Here is a 21,543-nt window from a genome sequence, read left to right as displayed (position 1 = left end):
ATCCTGCGTGGTGTTGAAAGCTACCTGTTGTTTTAAATTCTATCAGAGTATTTCAAACATAATTATCTTAAATTTTTATTCTTCTTGCTACTTCTTTGTTACTGTTCATGAACCTTCATACCTATAATTTGTCACTTTGTTTATGTTTAATGCTTTTTGATTCATTTCATATATCTTAACTTTTAGATCTGGTCATCATAAGCAATTATTTTTATTGATAACAGTAATTTTATTATTATTATTATTATTATTGTTATTATTATTATTGTTATTATTGTTATTATTGTTATTATTGTTATTATATATTATTATTAATATTGATAACAATAATTTTAATTCTAAAAATGAAAGTCGAAAAATTAAAAAGAAAAAAAGTGATGGAGTTTAAAAAGAACATACAACAAATTAATTTATTTTAATTATATGTGATATTATTATTAACCATATTACCTATTGCCTTTCTTTCGCTCGTGCCGTGCATTTATTTTTTTCTGCTTAGATTTAATTTTCTTCACAATACTAGTTTTTGCTTTTGAGAATTTATTCTTGAGAAATTTTGCTTTTTTAAAACCGATATTCCGAAGCAAATTGTTTCCCGCTACCTCATTTGTTTGGCTTTTGGGAAACTCGGATTTCTCATCGTATTTTACAGTTCTGATAATTTTTTCGCGTTGAACAGGTTTCTTATTTAAAAAATTAAAGTGTGTGTTATTTATAGGCTGTAATTTATGCACGCGTGTAATTTGAGCGTCGTTTTTAAAAGTGTTACTTTTCGAAACAGAAGAGATGTTGCTCGCTGTTTGGGAAGGTACGTTGCTCACTGTTTGGGCTGTTGCTTTTGTTTTGTTATTTGAATGAAAGTTCACAAGTTTTGCTTGTTGAATCTTGTTATCGTCAGTGATGATTAAAGCACCTGCTTTAAAATACTTTTTAGAGTTTTTCTGATCATTTTTCACACTTTTAAAATTGGGTTTTGTACTGCTACCATTTAGTGTAAATGGAATGCCAACATTAGTTATTGAGCTATTAAAGATTTGTTTTTGAAGCACTTCTCTGTTTCTATTCTGAAGTTCTTCTGCAGTTTCTTTTAGATCTTTATGCACTAGTCCTTGTGTTGCCTCCTTCAAACCAGCGTTAGTTTGGTTATTTTTAAGAATTTTAAACGCTTTGTTTTCCTTAAGTTTAGATCCAGTCTTGTTTGGTTTTAGATCATTTTTATTGTTGTGTTCTGAATTGTTATTAAAGTTAGTAAAATTACTCGTAGTATGTTCTTTTCTGCTTAAAATATTGTTGTTACCATTTCCTACGGCAGTTACGGTTATTTGGTTAGTTGCGTTATGAGGTATATCGCTATATTTTGTTGGACTTTTTTCGAACGTGCTGAAAGTTTTTTTTTCTTTTTTATTAAGATCAGATTTAATACTTGTGCTATCCAACTGATTAAATTTGTGCTCGTGCTCAAAAGTTCTATAAACTTTACTTTTTTTTGTTCTTTTTTCCTGGCGCGTGTCTATTGCCCTCGTTTCCAAAACCAGCAAAATAATAGGAAAAACATAAATTATTCTCATGGTATACAAAATATATATTAACTATACTTTTGTCATATTTTGCGTGTTGTATTGGCAGCAAAACAATGCCAAGGTATATGTTTATTTTGTTTTAATGTTTATTAAGACTTCGATGAACCGACAAGCGCCTATCGCCGCGAATTTCACTCAAGCGTGACTATTAAGAAATGCTTTAAGTAACAGTAGAATTTTTTTAATGCTCAAAGCGCTTTCACAAACAAAAATTTCAACGTCGCTATAATTAGTGACTAGAACAATAGTCATTTGAACAATACATGTTGAGGAAACTATTTTTGTTCAAGTCAATTATAGCGATGTTGGTTTTCTTGTTTGTAAAAGTGATATAAGCATTAAAAAATTAACCCCAGGTAATTAGTAACTAAAGTCAACAGTAACTCTTCAGCAATAAGAAAAAACCTTTAAGTTTTTAAACCCTCAAGTTTTTCTTAAAGTTTTTTAAAACTGAGCTTTTGAAACATTAATTTTAAAAATGAAACTATTACAGACAGACAAAAAAAAAAGATTCGGTTGGTAATTTGAGTATACCTAAAAAGATTTTGAACTTTTGAAACTTTTCAAATATTCAAAACTTGAATTTTAGAAATTAAGCAACTCCAAAACTTTTAGGCATACTCCAATCTAAAATTGGTTTAAAAATTTATATAATTATATTATAAATACTTATAACGATAATCAGATAATAACTTTTAAAAATTTTTTGACTTTATTTAAACTATTTAAATTTATTTTGGCAAAAAAATATGTATAATTATTTTAAAATGCTAAAAAAAAAATGTATATTTACTTCATGTAGATGATTTTAGCATTACAGTATTAAACGTTTACACTTATTTACCTATAAACGTTTGCACCCAATACTTCAACTATATGTGAAAGATTCTTGAAAAATTTTTTGTCATATGTGTAAAATTCTTCAAAGCAGCAATTGACAGCCTTTCCGGTGCCGTTTGCCAAGTTGTAGCAACTCTAACAATGAAATAAATATGGTTACTCCTAAATCACTGCATTTTTACAGCTCACTTTTATGTTTTTTGATTTCTAAATATCTGATTTTATTATATACTTTATAGGCACCATACTTTTTTTTCCAATTAGTATAGTTATGTTGTTTTAGTGCGCAAGTACATGTGTGTAACTGCAACTTCAGTACCATCAGAATGCGTTTTCTCAAATGGATACTTAAAGTAAAATAAAATTTTTATATTAGTGAAATCTGGGGCTGGTGAAATAAGCGTTTTCCAATTTTTGACAGCTCAAGTTTAGTTGGCTTTTACAATTAAAGAACATGAAGCCCGTGCTTGAATAACTTTTTTAATTGCTGAAAACACTGTTTTTTCGCAAACAGGATATGATTTCATTATACGTCACTAAATACGTAAGTAATTTTGTGAGAAGAGTTGAAGTTGCAAAAATTGAATTGTCTTATTAAATTATATAGGCTCCTTACATCTGTCGAATGAATCATATGTACGTCGATTCGTTGTATTGACTGTTGTCAGAGGAGAGATATCGCTTAAATTTAAAATAATAAAGAAAAACCACTGACTGGCGTAAAAAAATTATTTTCAGAAGTTTTAATGACAACCCCTAGCAAATTATCAGGCAACCCCCGCTGGGTTCACAACCCACAGGTTGAGAACTGCTAATAACTACTATATTTATTATATCAAATTAGAATGCAAAACATTCTTTTAAGGAAATATTTTTTAATTTGATATAAGCATGAGAATACTTAAGTTTTGAATTTGTAATATTTTTACTATCTTATACTAAATTTAAACTTATCTACAAGTTTTAAAATTTATCAACCCCTTTATTTTGGGGAGCGAGGAAACTTTATATGGTCATAACTTTTGACCTCTAAAATATTAATTTATGGAATTTAAAACCTGTCGATAAAGTTAAACTTAGTATAAAATAGTAATAAAAAATTATCAAGTCATTGCTAAGGCTGTTGACAGTTACAACTTGTTGGTTACTGCGCGGTTAGCATTATCAAATGATGGGTAACCGTCATTTTGTGAGTTTGAAATTTATTTCATTCGTTTGTAAAGTTTAAACTCGTTAATTTTTATATAACAATTTAATAATGTAAAACTATTATGTGAAAAAAGATCTTGAAGATTTTGTTGTTACAAATTTTAATTTACAATTTCTTTATCATTAGTTTATAACTGGTGTAAAAAGTTTTTGAAGATTACTGTTTTAATAGCTATGGTTTCTTTATCACCATCAGGATTTTTAAAAACATTCGACATAACGTTTGGAAGTTTATTTAAGCTTCTAATTCAGATATCCACTTATTATTCTTCAATGGTTATTTGTATTCTTCATATGTATAATCTTCACCTTTATGTAAATCTCCAAGTTGTTTATTAATCTGTCTCTCGGACTAAACTCTTTTGAAACCTGGAAGATGGAAGATATAGCTATGTTATTTTAGCGTACATGTGCATACCTGCAACTTAAATGCCATCAGAATGCGTTTTTAACTACTGAGCATGTGGTTAATCAATGGCTTGCATCTTTGACACCCGAAACAGTGGACATGCTAGCATTTTTAACCTGTAATTAAGACTTGAGTAACCAGGAAACTTAAAGTAAATTAAAATTTAGATATGAATAAAAAAGAACAATTCTAAATAAATTTGAAAATATTTTTGATAAAAAGTTTATATTGAGTGTATATATTTATTTATATTATGAGTAAGTTTTTCTGGGAATTTTTGCTAACAGGCTCTAATCACAGCAATTTTTTTGCGTAATAAATTGACATGTACATAATTAAGTGTGTGCAACGTTTGAAAGTGTTAAATCTGCAAAGTCAAAAAATCCAATTGCTGCCACTAGAGTACTATGGTGCTTAAGGGTCAGCTTAAATGATTTTGGTACGAACCTAAATATCAAAAAAAATCTAGGGTTTGGAAATAAAAGGAAAAATATAAAATACAAAGGATAAGTTTATACAAGTTGAAAGTTTAAGTTAAGCAAGTTTCATACAAGTAGAAAAGCAATACCTTTTTCTTTCTGCTTCTCAGTTAGCTTATCACTAAATTTGAACTACACAGAAGTCTTCTCATTAAATCCAGGTTTTTTTCTTTCTAGAAACTTTAAGAGTATAAAATTCTCAGAGGTTTTTTAAATCTTTGTTTCTGCTTTCCAGTGCTTCTTCAGAAAGTTTACAAATACTTAAGCTTTTATAGCGAACAATTTGTGTAAACCCTGGGGCATATAATGCAAGGTGTATAGTTGAACAAAACGGTCGGCTGTCTCCTTGTAGTAGATCTACAAAGTCTCCGGGTTAACTTCTTTGGTACAGGAAAATATACATGTGATATACAATTGTTTGTTAAGCTGCTTGTTTATATCCAGTACTTCAACGGAAACAGAGTAATCCTTCAAAAAAATTTATTTATCTTTTAACATAAAGTTTAAAATTTATAAAGAGAGGTTAATTTAAATTTAAAAACATGCTACACAAACAAAACAGAGTTGAAATGGTTACATTACTGAGGACTGTTGTTATTTGCCATCCAACACGGTTATTTCTAGTTGATTTTAATAACAATAATATCATCTTGAGTTGTTTATAAGTTCATGTCCTTTTATAATGTTTAGCTCCTAAACAATAACTTCTTTGTTATCTTAATCATATTTAAATTGAATGGGTTTGTAGTACCAATATGATGAAAGCTTTTTATTAACCCATATAGTTTCACCTGTGTCAAACACAGACAATTGAGGTGGTCAAGAATAAACTTTACTTTTTTTTGTCCTGAAGGATCCACCATATTTTTCTACTCTAGGTCTTCCTTTTTCGGTAAATTGATGAGACATTTAAATTTATTTAATTTCTTCTACACCATTATTAACTAAAGAAAAGACAATAAAAATATCACTTTGCATTATTCTTAGGAAGGGGGCAAGAAGGGGATCAACAACATTAACCCTTTACAACTATACAATAAAAAGTATTACATTGCATTATTCTTCGGAGGGGTGTAAAAGGGGGGTCTCTTGCTTTAATACATATTTACAATTTCATTAACCATGACATATGAATATCTATGTACACTAGTCTTTTAAAAAAATAACGTTAATATTGTGCAGCAATGTTGATATAGGGTGCGAACCTTCTCGTCTCCACTTTTCTTACGCAGCAGTTGGCGGCTGCCTTCAAATAAATATTTAGGGACAAAATATTTTTTCCTCCACCTCAGGTGTCTTCTATCTTTCTATTGGAGGCCATAGTCAGAGTTTTTTTTATGGAGGCAAAATGTTTTGACGCTAAAAATTTATTGGGAGGCCACCGCCAACAGATTCCGCCTCCCTAAAAAGTTGGCCTTTTGGAGGTAACTTTGGTACTGGGCAGCATTATTAACTTTGTTATGTAGTCTTCAAAAAGAGTGAGTTATTTTATTAAAATTATGCAACCCTAATATAATAGTAAATTTAATATAATACTCTTGAGGTTGCATGATTTCATAATAACTGCTAACTCAATCTTGTCGAAGAGAACTGTAGAAAATGATTAGCATTTAAATATTGCCGTTAAATATAAATATAATATGAATGATACAACGTGATTATTATTAAACATAATAATGATTACCAGGATTAATACTAGAATTATTAGGTGAAGCTGCAGAATGAATATTTTCCCTAGACTTGACATCGTTATCCAATTAGTTCTGAAATTAGATCTCAAACTATTTTGCTTTTATTTTCTTCTTAGCTTGTTCATAAAATCACTTTTCTTATCATCCGATAAATCCTTGAAAATATGCTCAGCCTCACTATCTGCTATACTATTAATCTTTTTTCCCATAGGACCACGAAAAGGTTACGATAAAAATCTTGCCGCTTTATTATGTTGAACCAAAATTTACAAATCTTTGTAAATGGTACTGACTTAAAAAATATTTTTCGGCACAAAAAGTGTGATACGTGAAACATGTAAATACATTTTTTGTTTTGTAAAATCAAACTTTATTTTTAATTAAAAAAAAATTTATTAAGTTATTCAATATACGGACGACGGCCTTGCAGCGGCCGAATGTCCAAGCGGATGCAGACAATCTTTTTACCAAATATTAGTTAAAGTACGTAAGTATACTTTTAAGTTGATTTCTTTCTAGCGTGGTACTACGAGCAGTTTGATCCATTACTGAAAAGATTTTTTGTATTTAAAATCGTTAAAAAATTGTTTATTTAAAAATGATAAGGAACATAGTGTTTTTAATGGTTATTTAAAAAAACAGTGGTTTTTTGAAATAACCATTAAAATATATGTAAATATAAAAAATAATTAAAGATCCACATTGATAGATTTGTTCTGAAAGTATTGGCAATAATTTCAGATAATTCACATTTTTTCCACGTATTTAAACAACTTTTTGAGTTTAAGGTAAACTAAAGGCTGTAACAGATTGATCAACTGCATTTTAAAGTTCACATTACTTTTCACTTTTGTATGTATATTAATTACAAATAAAAAACACAATTTTTCGCTTTTGTTCTTTTTGCTAAGGTCTGGCCAACTGCACATTGTAACACTTAACCCGCGAACGCCAATCAATGAGAAACGCTATGATATATAAATATAGAACCAATTTATCATGAAAACACTGTCATAGACCTATAAATCAAATAATCATACATAAATTTATACAATTTAAAAAAAATACATCTACATAAACAAACTAAAGTAAACTATAATATATAAAATAGTAACTATAATAATAAAATATATAACATAAAACATAAACAAAACTAAAGTAAACAAAAGTACAATATATTTTAATCAAACTTTTTTATTATTGTTGTTATCTTTATTATTTATTTTTTCTTAAGCTTATTATTTAACATGATAATATTAAATCTTTTTTACTCAACGATTTTTTGCCATATCTTCAATTTTTTGTTATATCTTCAATTTTTTGCACAATGTAAGGCAATTTTGGTCTGTTTTTTATAGCAGATAAAATTGTCAACCAAATAAAGGACATGGTGGATACGTATAAAACACGAAATGTTGGTGGCACAATAAGAAAGTTAATTACCTGTGCTGGGGGCCAAAACAAGCATGCCGTTAAGTAGGTAGGCAAAAATTTCTTTTTGATTTCATCGGCGCACTCTTTGTTGGTTTTATGTTCCAGCTTTCCCATAAATGAAAAAAAAATGCATAAACTTGGCACAGTAAACAAAACTTGATCTATGAACATCTTTGTTGCTATTGTTTTAGCTCCTATCCCCGGAAACCTTTTATCTAACCACCGATAATAATAAAAATACACTGGACCGTAATAGCAGGCACCAACAGTGACCATATTTTTAAGGCGTTGCCAATTAAACTTTTCAAACCCATTGTTCTCGTAAATTTGGCACGTAGCGTCAGCACCTCCGATAAGACCGACAACTGTAACGACGTTAGAGACAAAGGGATGCTTATCAAAACTTTTTATGACTATCGATATTTTCGTTTTAAAGGCCCGTAGAATTAACATTATTAATAAAAGTGAAAAAAGGTTATTGCAAAATTATATTAGAAATAAGCAGAACTTTTGCGCAAAAAGCCATATAAACTATATTTTATTTACAATAATAAATTGTTCTCTTTCAAAATCACATTGCAAAAGCAAATATTTAAATATCATATATCAAACAGTTTTGAATATTTATTTATTTTTGTATATTTGTAAAAGTATTAAAAGAAAAATCAAAAATAAACATGCTGCTATTGCAGATATAATAGATATCGAAGATGAAAGATAGGAATTGTAATTTGAAACAACTTGTATATTATTAACAGCATAATTAGATATTTAACAGAATGATGTTTTCTAATTGTAAATTAAAAATTAGGGTAGCATTTTTTTTATAAAGTATTAATTTTTAAAGCTTCATTTAAACTAAAGTAAAACAAACCAGTTTCACAACAGTCACATTTTTTAACATCTAAAGTTGAAGCGGGTTTTAATGCTCTTTAGTGAGCTGAACTTTGCTCGCCTTAGTACGTAGCCTCTATATTTTAATTAGCCGAAGGAGGAAAAATCACTATACCAAAGTATGAAATTATACATTTGTTTTGCAAAAAAATCAGAATACAACCACGAATAGTCAATCATTTAGGTCGCACAAAAATCTTTATTTGGTTAAAAGTAGACTTGCTAATCTAGTATGTATACTCTATACATCCACCGCAAACAATTGATATCCAGTAACCGCTAATTTTTTACTATAAGCCACGGTTAGCCGCTATTTTATCTAAAATCTAGTTGCCGCTGAAAATATGGCTTAAACCGTTTGTGTAAAATCTACAATTTTTTTATTTTAATACTGTAATAAGATATATTACATGCAAACTTAATTCTGAAATGATTTTCTTTATACTTGTGCGCGCTCTTGTTTGGCTCGATTTTTAATTTGATAATCAGTGTTTTGTTTTGCACATTTCTTTTTGTTTAAATAAAGTTTTATTATGAAATGATCAAAAGATCAAAAGATCAATACAATCTTATGTCGTCGTGAAACAAATCATTTTCAAAATATTTAGAGACTAAGTTTTATTTAATTTCGATTTTTCAAAAATTCCATAGAAGCGATTCACATTTTTTAAAGGTTAGCACCTTTAAAAAAATGTGAATCGCTTGTATGGAATTTCTATGGAGAATTAATAAATGAAGATGGTCTAAATGATTGATAATAAATTTATTCAATAAAACATTCAATTTCAAGTGAAAATATGAGAAATCATTTGTTTTTGGTACTCAAAATTGTTAAAGCTCTTGTTAGATCAATGTAATTAGTATATGTGATCAGTGATGAGATACAGTGATGAACGGTTGACAGCTGTATTTTGTTAGAAAAGTTAAAACTTTATAGGATAATTAATAAGGGCTACTATTGGATTAAAAGTTACCTTAATGATAGAAAACAATATGTTTAAAATAAGGAATACGGAATACTTAAAATCCCGACTGGTGTTTCAAGGATCAATACTAGGCCCTCTCTTATTCTTAGTTTATATAAACTACTTAAATAATGCATTACTTAAGTTAAACCCAATCATGTTTGTTGATGATACTAATCTCTTTCTTTCCAATTAAATAAGATAAATGGTTGGTTTACAGAAAATAAACTTTCATTAAACGTTAAAAAACAAAGTATAGATTATTTTATTAAAAAAGTCCAAGAAGAAAACCTTCCCCTTAATTTACCAGATCTTTTTTTAAATAATAAAGAAATAAAACAGGAAGAGTCTACAAAGTTTTTAGGAATACTCGTTGACAAACATTTATCTTAGCTCTCCCATATTAAATATTTACAATCAAAAGTTAGTAAAACCATCGGTCTAATGTACCAAGTTTTTCCTTTTTTTTAAATAATAAAGAAATAAAACAGAAAGACTCTATAAAGTTATTTGTAAACACACTTTGTCTTAAATTAATATACTTTACTTTAATTCATTGTTTTATTAATTATGCTAATATTACACAACCAACAAAACTTAAAAAAATACTTAGTGTACAAAAATCTGCTTGTAGAGTTATATAGAGGAAAAAACGAGGGGAACATACTAAATCCTTAATAAAAGACATTGTCACTGATAAAAAAAAAAGAAGTTGGTGCAGCGGAAGTGGCATCTTTATTATTTTACAACCTACAAAACTTAAAAAAATACTTAGTGTACAAAAATCTGCTTGTAGAATTATATAGGGGAAAAAAACGAGGGAAGCATACAAAATCCTTAATAAAAGACATAAAAATATTTAATGTTTATGAAATAAATATTTATCAACACTAAATTTCATGTATAGATTCATAAATAACCTCACTCCAGCTTGTTTTATTTGATATTTAAAAAAAATATAAATGAAAAGTATTTCCTAAGAACAAATCAATCAAATTTTTTTAAATTGCCGAAGAAAAAATATAAATTTACAGAGTATTTGATTTCGAAGCATTTTGAGGACCTAAGATATTGAATTCTTTTCAAAAAGAAAACGCTAAATAAGAAAATATGCTAAAATCATTAAACTCATTTATGTTTCAAGCAAAAAAAAATAGTAACTCCGATGAATTAGTGAAGTATTTCTAACAAGTTTTACTTTTTATTTATTCTTAGTATGGAGTAATTATACACATGTTTTTTAGGTATAAATTTATATATTTTAAATCTTTAAGTATTTTTAAATACTTATGTATGGTGTAAAGTTTCAACTTTAAAAATTTGAAACTTCACATCTTTGATAATTATAAAAGTTTGACGATATTTATTTGTATATTGGGCTCTATGAAAAGATTGAGGTGGTATTGTATCACCCAAATCTTCTTTGAGTCCTGGTCTGTTTTTTAAAATTGTTTTACTTATTGATATTATTAACGTGAAATACCTATGTAACATATTTTATTAAATAACAAAATATATACTACTTAAAAAAAAAGTGGGTTTACGTCAAAAGTAAAAATTGATATTACTTGTTATATTGCACTTTGGTTTTGTATCGATTTGTTGTCGCTGAACCTTGTAGAAAGAACCAGTTTTGTATATTCAAAGTAGTCAAGACCAGTGTAAAGAATGTTTTGAAGTACTCAAATACTGTTCTTCTTCGATGATTGAACAGATAAATAAAAAAGACCATCATTTATTGGTGTAAAGTGCTCAGTAATAACAAGTGAATAGGATAGAAAAATTTTCACTGTAGCTTGTGCACCTTTTGAAAGCCACGCTGCAGAAAATATTGCAGATTTTTTGAAGGATGTTATGAAAGATATGTACAGTATGGGGAGTTAGGCTTGCATAATATTCATGATGGTGCTGCAAACATGAAGAAGACCTTTAACTGCTGGGTTGCGAAGAGCCTTAACATTGCTTAGTTCTTGTCATGAATTTACAGTTGGTTTCTGGTGGTTTCAACAAATGTTCCGAAGTCTTAAAATTGCTTAAAAAATGTCTAAATATTGTAACATGTTTGAATTCAAATCAACTTTTCTTATCAAAAAACTTTTGAGTTCAAATAGTGATGTAGATCTTTATGATAAATTATAAAAAATTGCAAAAATGAAAGAATTTGTTAGTCTAAATGAACTATTCCCAATTATAGCGAATCGAGCAATCCTAAATAACAATCCTATCATATTGGATAGTGAAGGTGAATGTTAAGAAAATGATAATTTATTTGTAGAAAACTCAAGATATAAATTTAAACAACATAAATGTTCAAAACTCCAAGTATGTAGTCGGTGTCGGAGTCTATTGATCAACTGTATAATGGTGTAAAAAAACTTTAAAAAAAACTGGAAAAAGAGACAACTTTGTGCTAAAATTTCTTTACTGAAAAACCATGTTTTTATACATTTTTTTACAAAATTGGATGAAGACTTTTGCTGTTTTGCCAACAGGTATTTCCCACAATAATAACAAAAATTATATGGTGAACTTAATCTTTGCGGTATAACTGCTTTATATGTAAGAAAAAACGATAACCTCCAAGAGTTGAACCCGTTGAATCCAGTGGTGAACGCAGTATTTTTAGTGTATCCCAGTAAAAATGATGCGCCTTACGTCATGTTATAAGCCACTACGCCTACAATGCAAATAACAAAAAAAAAAAACGCCTTTATAAAAGACAAAATTTTTTGAAAACCTAGTTTTTGATTAGATTAAAAAAAAGGAAATGGTTTTTCATATAAATTACATAGCAGGAGAGATTACAGGGAGATATTAGGAATTACCTTGTGACCAGTCCAAAATGTAATGCAAATGACTGCAAACAATAATATTATCAACAAAAGAATGAAAACTTTTTCTGATATTTTCTTTTACTGTTTGCTATTAACAATGAAATTAATTGTTTGACTTTTCTCTCACTCCAAAAAAACATTAAAAACAAGCAGAGCAAACGCATCTGAAAATTTTTTATTAGATTTATGCTTTAAAAATGATCTCATAGTGTCAGATCATTCATTAAAAGACTCTAAATATAAATATACAATACAATAAATTAATCTTAGTTTGAATTCTGCGAAAAATCCGCATACATGGGAGGGGGTTGTAGATTTTTTTTTGTGAGTCTGAAATATGGTACAAATAAAGTAACATGTAAAAATAGTAGAAATAAAAAAAAAAAGAAAATAAAAAAAAAAAAAATAGCTAAATATTTTTGCCTGTGTCTCACTAAAACAGAAAATGTAAGAAAAAAATATATATCTTTTCTAAAGAGCTTTTTAAACGAACTTTTGAACTTCGTTTTGTTCATTCATGAACTTCATTGAAGTGAATGAACGAACATTCATAAACTTCATTAAACGTATTTTGAATTTCATTTATTTATTAATGTCAAGGCGTGTCTAGAGGATGTCTGCTACGTCTCTGGACGTACCCAAAAAAAAAAAAAGTTTTTCAACTTGATTATATTTTTGAAAAAAACTTTTACTCTATATATATACTATTAAAACCAAACTACAGCAAAACTAAACAAATTATTAATAAAAATAAAATTAGTTACAACATATTGATGGAGGTTAAACCAACTTTTAAGTTGTATAACTTAATTAAAAACTTGAATTGAAATGCCTTATTTTATTTCGCTATATAGAACTTTATTTTTTAAATACTTTCTTTTAATAATTTAAATAAAAATAAAAATGATTATTTCAGTTAAAACAAATTTTGGACTTCCCTTTTTACATACACCCTGAGTAGAATTTTTATCAAGATTTATTGTTTAACTATCGTCAGGAGGTAAATTAGTTAGTAATAACATTAGTTAACATAAAATTAGTTAGTAATAATATAAAATTAGTTAGTAATAACAAGTATACACCAAATTATATCAATAGAACTCGCCAGTTTTATTACGCCGGACTGCGTATTATTTTAATAAGTTGAATTTTGAATGATAAATAAGGAGAGAAAAAGTTTCAGATGTGAAAAATAAAATTCGGACTTCCCTATCTACATTCACCCTGTTTCCCTATCTACATTCACCCTGCTTCCCTATCTACATTCACCCTGCTTAACTTGTGTTTTATTAAATTTGTGTTTTATTAAACATAAAATATGGCCATTGATTAACTCAAAATGTCGCTAAATTCGCAAGTTTATACAGCATTTCAAAGAAAAAGTTACCTCGTTGGAGAAAAACATCATTTCCTTTAAAGTTAGGCAATCAAATATTATATTATTTGTGTAGAATTTTTGACATCACGATATCCTTTGAACACAAGAAAGGAAGACAGAGAGTTATTACAATAAATTATTATTATTTGCAATTGCATAATTTTTCAAGCAAAAAGTTAGAATGTCTTTATCCAAATTTTGGGCTTATTAAGTATAAATTATTATTTATATTTACTTGTTATTTACAAATTGTTTATCCTTTTAGAGAGTTATGAGAATTATTATCCCTTTTTTTTTCAAAAATATTTCTTAAGTTATGAAAGAATTTTAAATAAGTTTTCTGCAACAATCTTTTCAAAGTAATGTCTAAATGACATTACTTTGAAAAGATTGTTTTTTAACAAATCAGATACAATAAATAATTATGAAAACCTATAACAAAACATAACCAAGTGAACAATAATATAAATAACAAAACATTTCCAATTGAGAACCAACAATAGCTAATTCTTATTTGCAAATGTTTATCATGTATTATATTTTAAAATTATTGCTTTTTTTTTCTAGATCCAGAGACAGCACAAGACAGCAAGCGTTTAGAGCTTGTAACTGCTAATAACTAGGTTTTACGACTTTTATATGATATTGGTTCAAATTGATGCATAAAAAAGTTTTATGCAAGTTTTTTTATTTTATTCTGCCATAGCACTAAAAAATTGTAAAGAAAAAAAGACAAATTTTTATCATATATTTATTTAGTATCTATTTAAAATAGGAACTTGAGTGTACACAAAATACACGTAAAAATTTATTGTTTATATCTCTGCAATACCTTATTGGACAGAGGTATACCATTGTTGTTTGATAATTTTCAAAAACTTTTTAAAATTGTAATCTGTTATATTTTAGGCATCAAAGACGCATACAAAGTTAATTGCAACGTCATTTAGTGAGCATGATAAAAATACAAAAGGAAGTTTTAAGACTTTAGACATCATGAGACACATACAAAGCTAATTGAAACGTCATTTAGTGCGCATGATAAAAATGTAAAAGGAAGTTTTAAGATTTTAGACGTCATGAGACTTACAAAGTTAATTGAAACGTCGCACAGTGGGGCGGAGTAGCTTTAAAACTCGACAAAATTGATTTTTTTTGTTGTTGTTGATTTTAAAGTTATATAAATATTTTAAGGGCACTTATTAGACTTAGGAAAAGTTACTCCATAGGTTTTTAAACATTTATTTATAATTGTCAGACGTTTTTAATGTATTTTCTCGTAATTTCGAGTAAAGATTTTTAAAAAACTGGTAAGTGAAAATAAAAATAATAAAAAAATCAAAAGCTTGCAAGAATAAATAATATTAAAACGTATTCTAATCGATTCACTAAAATAAATAACAGTAACTCAAATTTAATGTAAAAAGTCACTCAAAAAAAGTAACTTGAGAACTCGATAGTTTTATTTGTTTAAATTTGCTCCGAACAAATCTTACAAAAAAAAAGGAACGTCATTAGTTCGTGCATTCTTGACCTGGTTTTGTTACCTGGTTTCTACTGATGGAAATGACACATTTCCGCTAATACGCATAAAAGGACTCAATAAGTGCCAAACAAAAACAAAAAAAGTCAGTCTATTTAAGAATTTTTAACACCAAGAAATTTGTTTATGAATATCAAAATTATTGATAAATATAAATTTAGTTGAGAATAGTAAAAAAAAATGTTTTATCAACTTGTTGCTCTCACGTTTGGGGCAGGTTGTAAATCGTTTTGCAGCCGTGGCGCAGTGGTTAGAGTTCTGGCTCAGAACCAAGAGATTCAATATTTGACGACGGCTATAGCCCAATAAATAACATTTCTAAGGAAGGAAGCGTGAACTTCCTAGTTAAATGCTCTTCGGCGATGCGTATTATGAAAATGCTTTGTGAAAAGACCGTATCGATTTCTTGAAGCACCTTAATAACCACCAAAAAAAATCCTTATTTATATTGAATTTTTATGGTCATTAACCAAGTATCCTTATTTTTGTTTCATTTATGAACTTCTTTATATTCAACATAAAAAGTTTTTCATCTATTTTAACCCCCTACCCTCAGCTATTTTAACCCCCTAAAAATGTGTTATTAATTTGTAATTAAAAACAAATTGTGGAGAGAGTTCATCGAATGATTTCATCGTTTAATAAACTCTCAAAAGTTTATTATTAATTAATTACCTTTTTCCTCCTCTTTTTATAAAAACAATTATCGAAAGAGTTATCTTCAGTCCAAAAATATTTAGAAATTGGAAAAATTGCATAAAAAAGATTGCTATTAGCAGTTTTTTGGAATACTTGGTAATCAATAAAGTAAAACTTCATAGCTTAAGGCAATCGCAAGCCTAAAATTGCCTTAGAATGACATCTGTGCCTTTTAAAATTGCAGTTAGATGTTTGAGCCATAATATTACCATCAATGCAATGTACAAGTATGTTTTTTATTCATTTTCGTCAATACGACACCTTTAAATGAAGTTTGAGCAAAGTTTTTTTTTAGATAGTACCTTTGAAAATGAAACTTGTGAATCTCCATCAACTCAAGCCTATTATGACAGTGCTCAGGAATTAACAGTGATTATTGGCTCATCAGGGTTTTTTTTATAACATTATATTACCACAATGATACCTTCTGTTGTTAATAACAGCCAACATTTAGAATTCGATTCTGGAACGTTAAAAGTGCCAAGGAAATCCCAAAATAAGAATGGTGCGGAATAATTTTTCACTTCTTGATTTTTGCAGTCGCGTTCTCAACTTTAAAAGAGCCATTTGCGCAATGAGACAACGAGACCGTGGTTTTACAACGGCGTTTTGTAACACGCCTACATCTTAGTTTCTAAACAAGCCTAATAACTTAGGTCTTAAGACTGTAGCGAACGCATATAATAAAACTAACATACTGTTTAATAGAGCTGTTATACATATTTATGTTTTTTTACAAATATAAGCTGTTATACATATTTATGTTTTTTTACAAATATAAGGTTTTTTTTTCAGTGTTGGATTGTGATCTTTTTTTGCATTTTCAGGCACGAGAGCAGGTATGTTAACTTACAATTATTACAATTACAAGTGTGTCGTGGAATGTAATCTTTATGTTACGCAATCTATATACAACCAAATATTCAACACAAAATTCAAGATTTAATTTTTCAAATCAAAACAAACTACTATAATGGGCACTGCTCTGAAGAGCTAGCGTCTCTTGTGCCATCTACTAAAATCATTTTCATGTTACTCGTCATTCATACAAGTCTCGTCAATTTACTGTTACTGTCCCTAAGTGCTCCAAAAAATTTAAATTTGTCTAATTTTTTTCCTCGAACACCAGTTCTTTGGAATTTGCTCCCTCCATCTTGTTTTTCTGATTCATATAACTTGCAATCTTTTAATTTGTCAGTTAACCGTTATCTTGCTCTTTAACCTTTATCTGTTCTCTTTCAGTAACTTTCAACTCTAATAGTGGTTGCTTGCAGTCTTATTAGAAGTGCCGATGTTGAAAAAAATTTGCCTTAATTATGTGAACCGCATTATATATTCTGCATGTGGGCGAAAACTAATTATCAAATTATATATCTATCATAAACTATTTTATAATTTTACACTTTTATTCCTCTTATAAACACTACAACCACTAGTGTACCTATTGGGAAAATTATATCACATAAAATGGCGTAATTATGTAGACCATATTAAGTGGTAACCTTTTTGTTTGGTATTTTTTTATTAGCTTTCACATCATCATCTTTCAACATCAAATGATTTGGTACTGGAACAAAAACTGGAACAAAAAATCTTCAAAAAAGCATTTAATACCTCCCTAAAATATAAAAGCATTCAATATCTCCCAAGTTAAAGAAATAATAACGTTTGAAAAGAAAATTGCTTCACTGTAAATTATATTGTAATTTATAATTCGATTATATTTCATATTCGATTCGATTTCAAAGTTTAGAACCCACTCAATTTTATAAAACTGTTAGACGTTTTAAAAAAATCTCAAAAAAAAAAGGTGCGGTTTTTAGTTCATTTTCAGTAGTTTCTATCTGAGAGAAAGTCTGAATTAAAAAAAAAAAAATTTCAACTGAAGACTTCTAATAAGAGCAGTGCTCCGAAATCTATTAAAATCGAAGATGGAAAACCGTTGCACGCTCGCGTTATCAACGTTGATTTTTCTACTGTTTAGGGAAAAAAAATTACAATTTTTTGAATTTTACAAATAAAATTAAATTTTAATGAATTTTTGTTTCAAATTTAACTTCTAATTTTACATACACGTTCACCATTTTGTTGCCATAATTACCCCCAAATAAATATCTACCAGAATTCCATAATATTTATGTACACCATATGTATTCCATAAATATTTATGTACACCTTAAGGTATACATAAATATTTTAAGGAATATTTGGGGGTAATTATGGCAAAAAAAATGGTGAACGTGTATGTAATAGTAAATAAGTCCGCAAATAAAGTTTATGGAACGCATTTTGTTTATTTTAACTGAAGTTTGTTTTTCAGAAAATAGTTTATGTATTTAAACCATATGTTTATTTTTTATTTTTATATGCTTAAACCATATATAAGGCCGACAACACGGGTTTTGAAGTGGAGGGGCACAATCGTTAATTTCTCTCTATATAGAAATTTTCTTGAAAAAAAAAAATCTTTCAGAAAAAAGGTGGTGTCGTCCGGCCCGTTTTTTTAGAGTATGTTTTTGGTTGCCCTATTAAAAATCAGTAACGTAGCGAAATTTTGAATAAGTATACTGGCTAACTCTAACTTTTTAATTAGAAATCATGACGTAATTTTAGTTTAACTGAACACATGGATTAATGAAGTACCTAATGAGTCAAACTTTGTTTATTTCTGTTTTGTTTTTAGCACAGATAAAATTTTGCAGTGCCGTTCTATTATGTTTACAAAGCAAATTCTGCGTAGTACCTTGTGATAATAAAACAATTTAAGCAACAATAATGCCTAAATCAGTACTTGAATCGGAAATTGGTATGTTTATGTTGCACAAATTTAAAAATTAATAATGTTTTTATCGTTTAACAATAAAATTTAAATAACTCGCCTAACTTTTAGTTAAAACAAAAACGAAAGATAATTATTATTCCTAAGGGTTATTTTTCCTAAGGCTATAAGTCCTAAGGGTTATAGATAGGTTAAATGAAAAATCAAAGGGCTCTTTTCTCACATTTTAATTTTTTTTTATCATTTATTTTTAACTCATAAATTATTGAAATAGAAAATTTATAAAGTAAAAACTTTAGATCATTATTAGTAAAGGTACAGGACATCCAAGATCCATTAAAGAATAAAAGAGTTTTTGTTTTTATATTTCTCTGTCGAATTTAAATGAATTGAATGCAATTTTAAAATACTAATATTTGTTTAATAAAAAGGTGAAAAGCAATTAGTTTTGCGACCCTAACGTATAACTAATATAGAAAAACAGGCTGGACACATCCCTACATCACAAGGTTGACGCTGCCAAGATGTGCAAACATGGGTATTGTGACCAGCCACACAATTTTTTTTTCCTATTCACCAATCTTTTCAAGATTATAACCATGTAATGGATTATTATTTTATGTTGGGGAAGTGGTAAGTGTCAGTCGTATTTTTAGCTCTCTGCACCTCAATTATTATTATGTTTGTCTCCGAGAAATAAATTTGACTGAAGCCAAACTTTCTACAATGGACATCATAAAAGTGATTCTCGACATTGGTGAGTATTCTTTGGTGTTTATCTTATATTACAAGTAGCGGTTAAGGTTAACCCTGCCAAATAATGAAGAAGCTAGTTTTGTTGTCCACTTCATAGTTTTTATTTTCAGGCAGATATAAATAGAGTTGTGCATCACCTAAATCTACACCCCCATTACTCGATTGTGGAGAGAACATTTGGCATCATGACAAGATTATCCCTTCTATTGCATAGTTCAGTAAAATTTCTTTTAACAACAGCAGATAGTAAGATTGGTCTATTTTGCCATCTTGGTATGCCACACGTAACATTGCACCCATCTCTATTCTGGAAAGCCTCCTTTATCTTTTGCTTTGTTTTTATACATTTTTCTGGCAGGCCTTTTTTGTTAATTCTGACTGTGCCTATGGCTTTAGTCTGATGTGTATGAAGATGCATATTAGATTACAGCCGCTACTTGTTATATAAGATTAACACCAATGAATGCTCACCAATGCACTGTGGTTTGAAATAATCAAAAAGTGGCATTAATTCCAGATTTGCAAAAATCTGGTATAAAAAGTTCTCAAGTTGCAAGACTGTTGCAAAGTGATCTTTTTTTCATATTCTGAAATAATTTAGACCACTTGGCGCTTCCTCGCAAATGCTCAAAGCTATCACTTTTTAAAGGACAATTTTTTATTGAAAAAGCAATAATTTCAAACTTTTATTTTTTTATAACTATTATTTGTTAAACCACACCTTCCATATAATATATATCAATCAGAAGATTATTAAACAGGCTTTCAGAGTTTAATGTAAAATATTAATTATAAAATTGCATTTCATGTCATAAAAATGCAGAGAAAGATAACTTTTTAGACTAGGAAATAATAGCATACTTGAATGTGACTTTTATTAAATTCTGTATGTTTCTGTAAAAATCTGGTATAAAAAGTTCTGTAATATTAAATTCTGTATGTTTCTGTAAAAAAAAGAGTATATATGGATAAACGGCCTAAAAGAACAACTATTTTCAATTTAAAAATGTTTCTACTTTAATTGTTTTTTTGTTGTTTTTTATACATAAAATATGACAGTCTTTGTTAGTTAGTGCTAAAAATCATGCTCCAATTTTATTTTTCAATATACTCCTTAACATACATATATAAAAATTATTAGATTAAAAATAAAATCAAAAAAGTTGATTTTTTTTTAAAAATATAAAAGAGGTTTTCCCCAAGTAAGGGGTCTTGCAGAATAAGAAAAAACATGCAAAGTAGAAGCACTATTATAATTAAATAATTATAGTTTCAAAATATTTTCTTTGATATGAAATTTCATAATTATTGCTGAGCATTTGTTTGCTTCGGAAAAATTGTTATTGGCTTCTATTTCAACGCAATCTTGGCTCCATCAAATCCCTAATTTACAACAAAAATTAACTCAATTGAGTTCTTTTCTTTATTAGTAATTTTAGATATGATTTGCATATCTTGTGATTCTCTTATTCTTTGAACAGTATGTATTAGAAGATCTTTTAATGGCACATTTGCCTCTTTTTCAAAAATGTGCATATTATTTGGTCTGCATTTATTATTAGATTCCAGAATATTGCTGTAAAGCGGATAAATATCTGCACCACTCTCTTTATTTTCCAATCTTATAGTCCTGAGATTATGTTAAACTATAGTTTATTAGAAAAGCAAATCATTCTTCTGGAGACATTTTTTTTATTTCTTTGTCAATGTTTTCATTGATATCATATACGAATTGTTGATCTTGTATAATGCACTTGATAATTTTTTCTAAGTCATTATTACCTAATTGCTTGGCTGTGTATGTTTCAAGTATATACTTTGTATTTTATTCAGCTTTTTCAGACAGGTTTGAAATTGCCATTTTTTTAGCTCGTTTTTCTTTGTCTTTAAAAGGCAATGTATTCCGTCCTCTATTTAAATCTGGAGTTTCTGATGCGTTTGAGAGTTTTCAGATAGGTTCTTTAAATTCAAAATAAGATTCCTTTTGTAACCAGGAAGTTTAATTCCTATGAAATTTATACTTGGAGTATTGATCATCCTTCATTTTTTGTTT

At 28.2% G+C, this 21,543-nt stretch overlaps 2 protein-coding genes and 1 long non-coding RNA gene across 3 annotated transcripts in view; 1 reads left to right on the top strand and 2 right to left on the bottom strand.

Annotated features, from left to right (window-relative positions):
* Window positions 1-1,727, bottom strand: part of LOC100210853 (uncharacterized) — an 87,290-nt gene extending 85,563 nt beyond the window's left edge. Inside the window, exon 1 of the mRNA XM_065795700.1 lies at window positions 451-1,727. Coding sequence (XP_065651772.1) covers window positions 451-1,568 — 1,118 coding nt within the window. The 5' untranslated portion in view covers window positions 1,569-1,727. The remainder of the gene's footprint in view (window positions 1-450) is intronic.
* A 2,506-nt stretch (window positions 1,728-4,233) lies between these two features.
* LOC136079628 (uncharacterized) lies at window positions 4,234-4,985 on the bottom strand. Its single transcript, XR_010638094.1, has 2 exons — window positions 4,607-4,985; window positions 4,234-4,485 (listed from the first exon to the last, which is right to left on the bottom strand). It is a non-coding gene; the product is annotated as an uncharacterized LOC136079628 (long non-coding RNA).
* Window positions 4,986-18,566: 13,581 nt separating this feature from the next.
* Window positions 18,567-21,543, top strand: part of LOC101236057 (signal transducing adapter molecule 2) — a 45,846-nt gene continuing 42,869 nt past the window's right edge. Inside the window, exon 1 of the mRNA XM_065795699.1 lies at window positions 18,567-18,761. Coding sequence (XP_065651771.1) covers window positions 18,731-18,761 — 31 coding nt within the window. The 5' untranslated portion in view covers window positions 18,567-18,730. The remainder of the gene's footprint in view (window positions 18,762-21,543) is intronic.

This window comes from Hydra vulgaris, chromosome 04, assembly GCF_038396675.1.
Source record: "Hydra vulgaris chromosome 04, alternate assembly HydraT2T_AEP".
Taxonomy (NCBI): domain Eukaryota; kingdom Metazoa; phylum Cnidaria; class Hydrozoa; order Anthoathecata; family Hydridae; genus Hydra; species Hydra vulgaris.
This window is presented reverse-complemented; position numbering and strand designations above follow the sequence as displayed.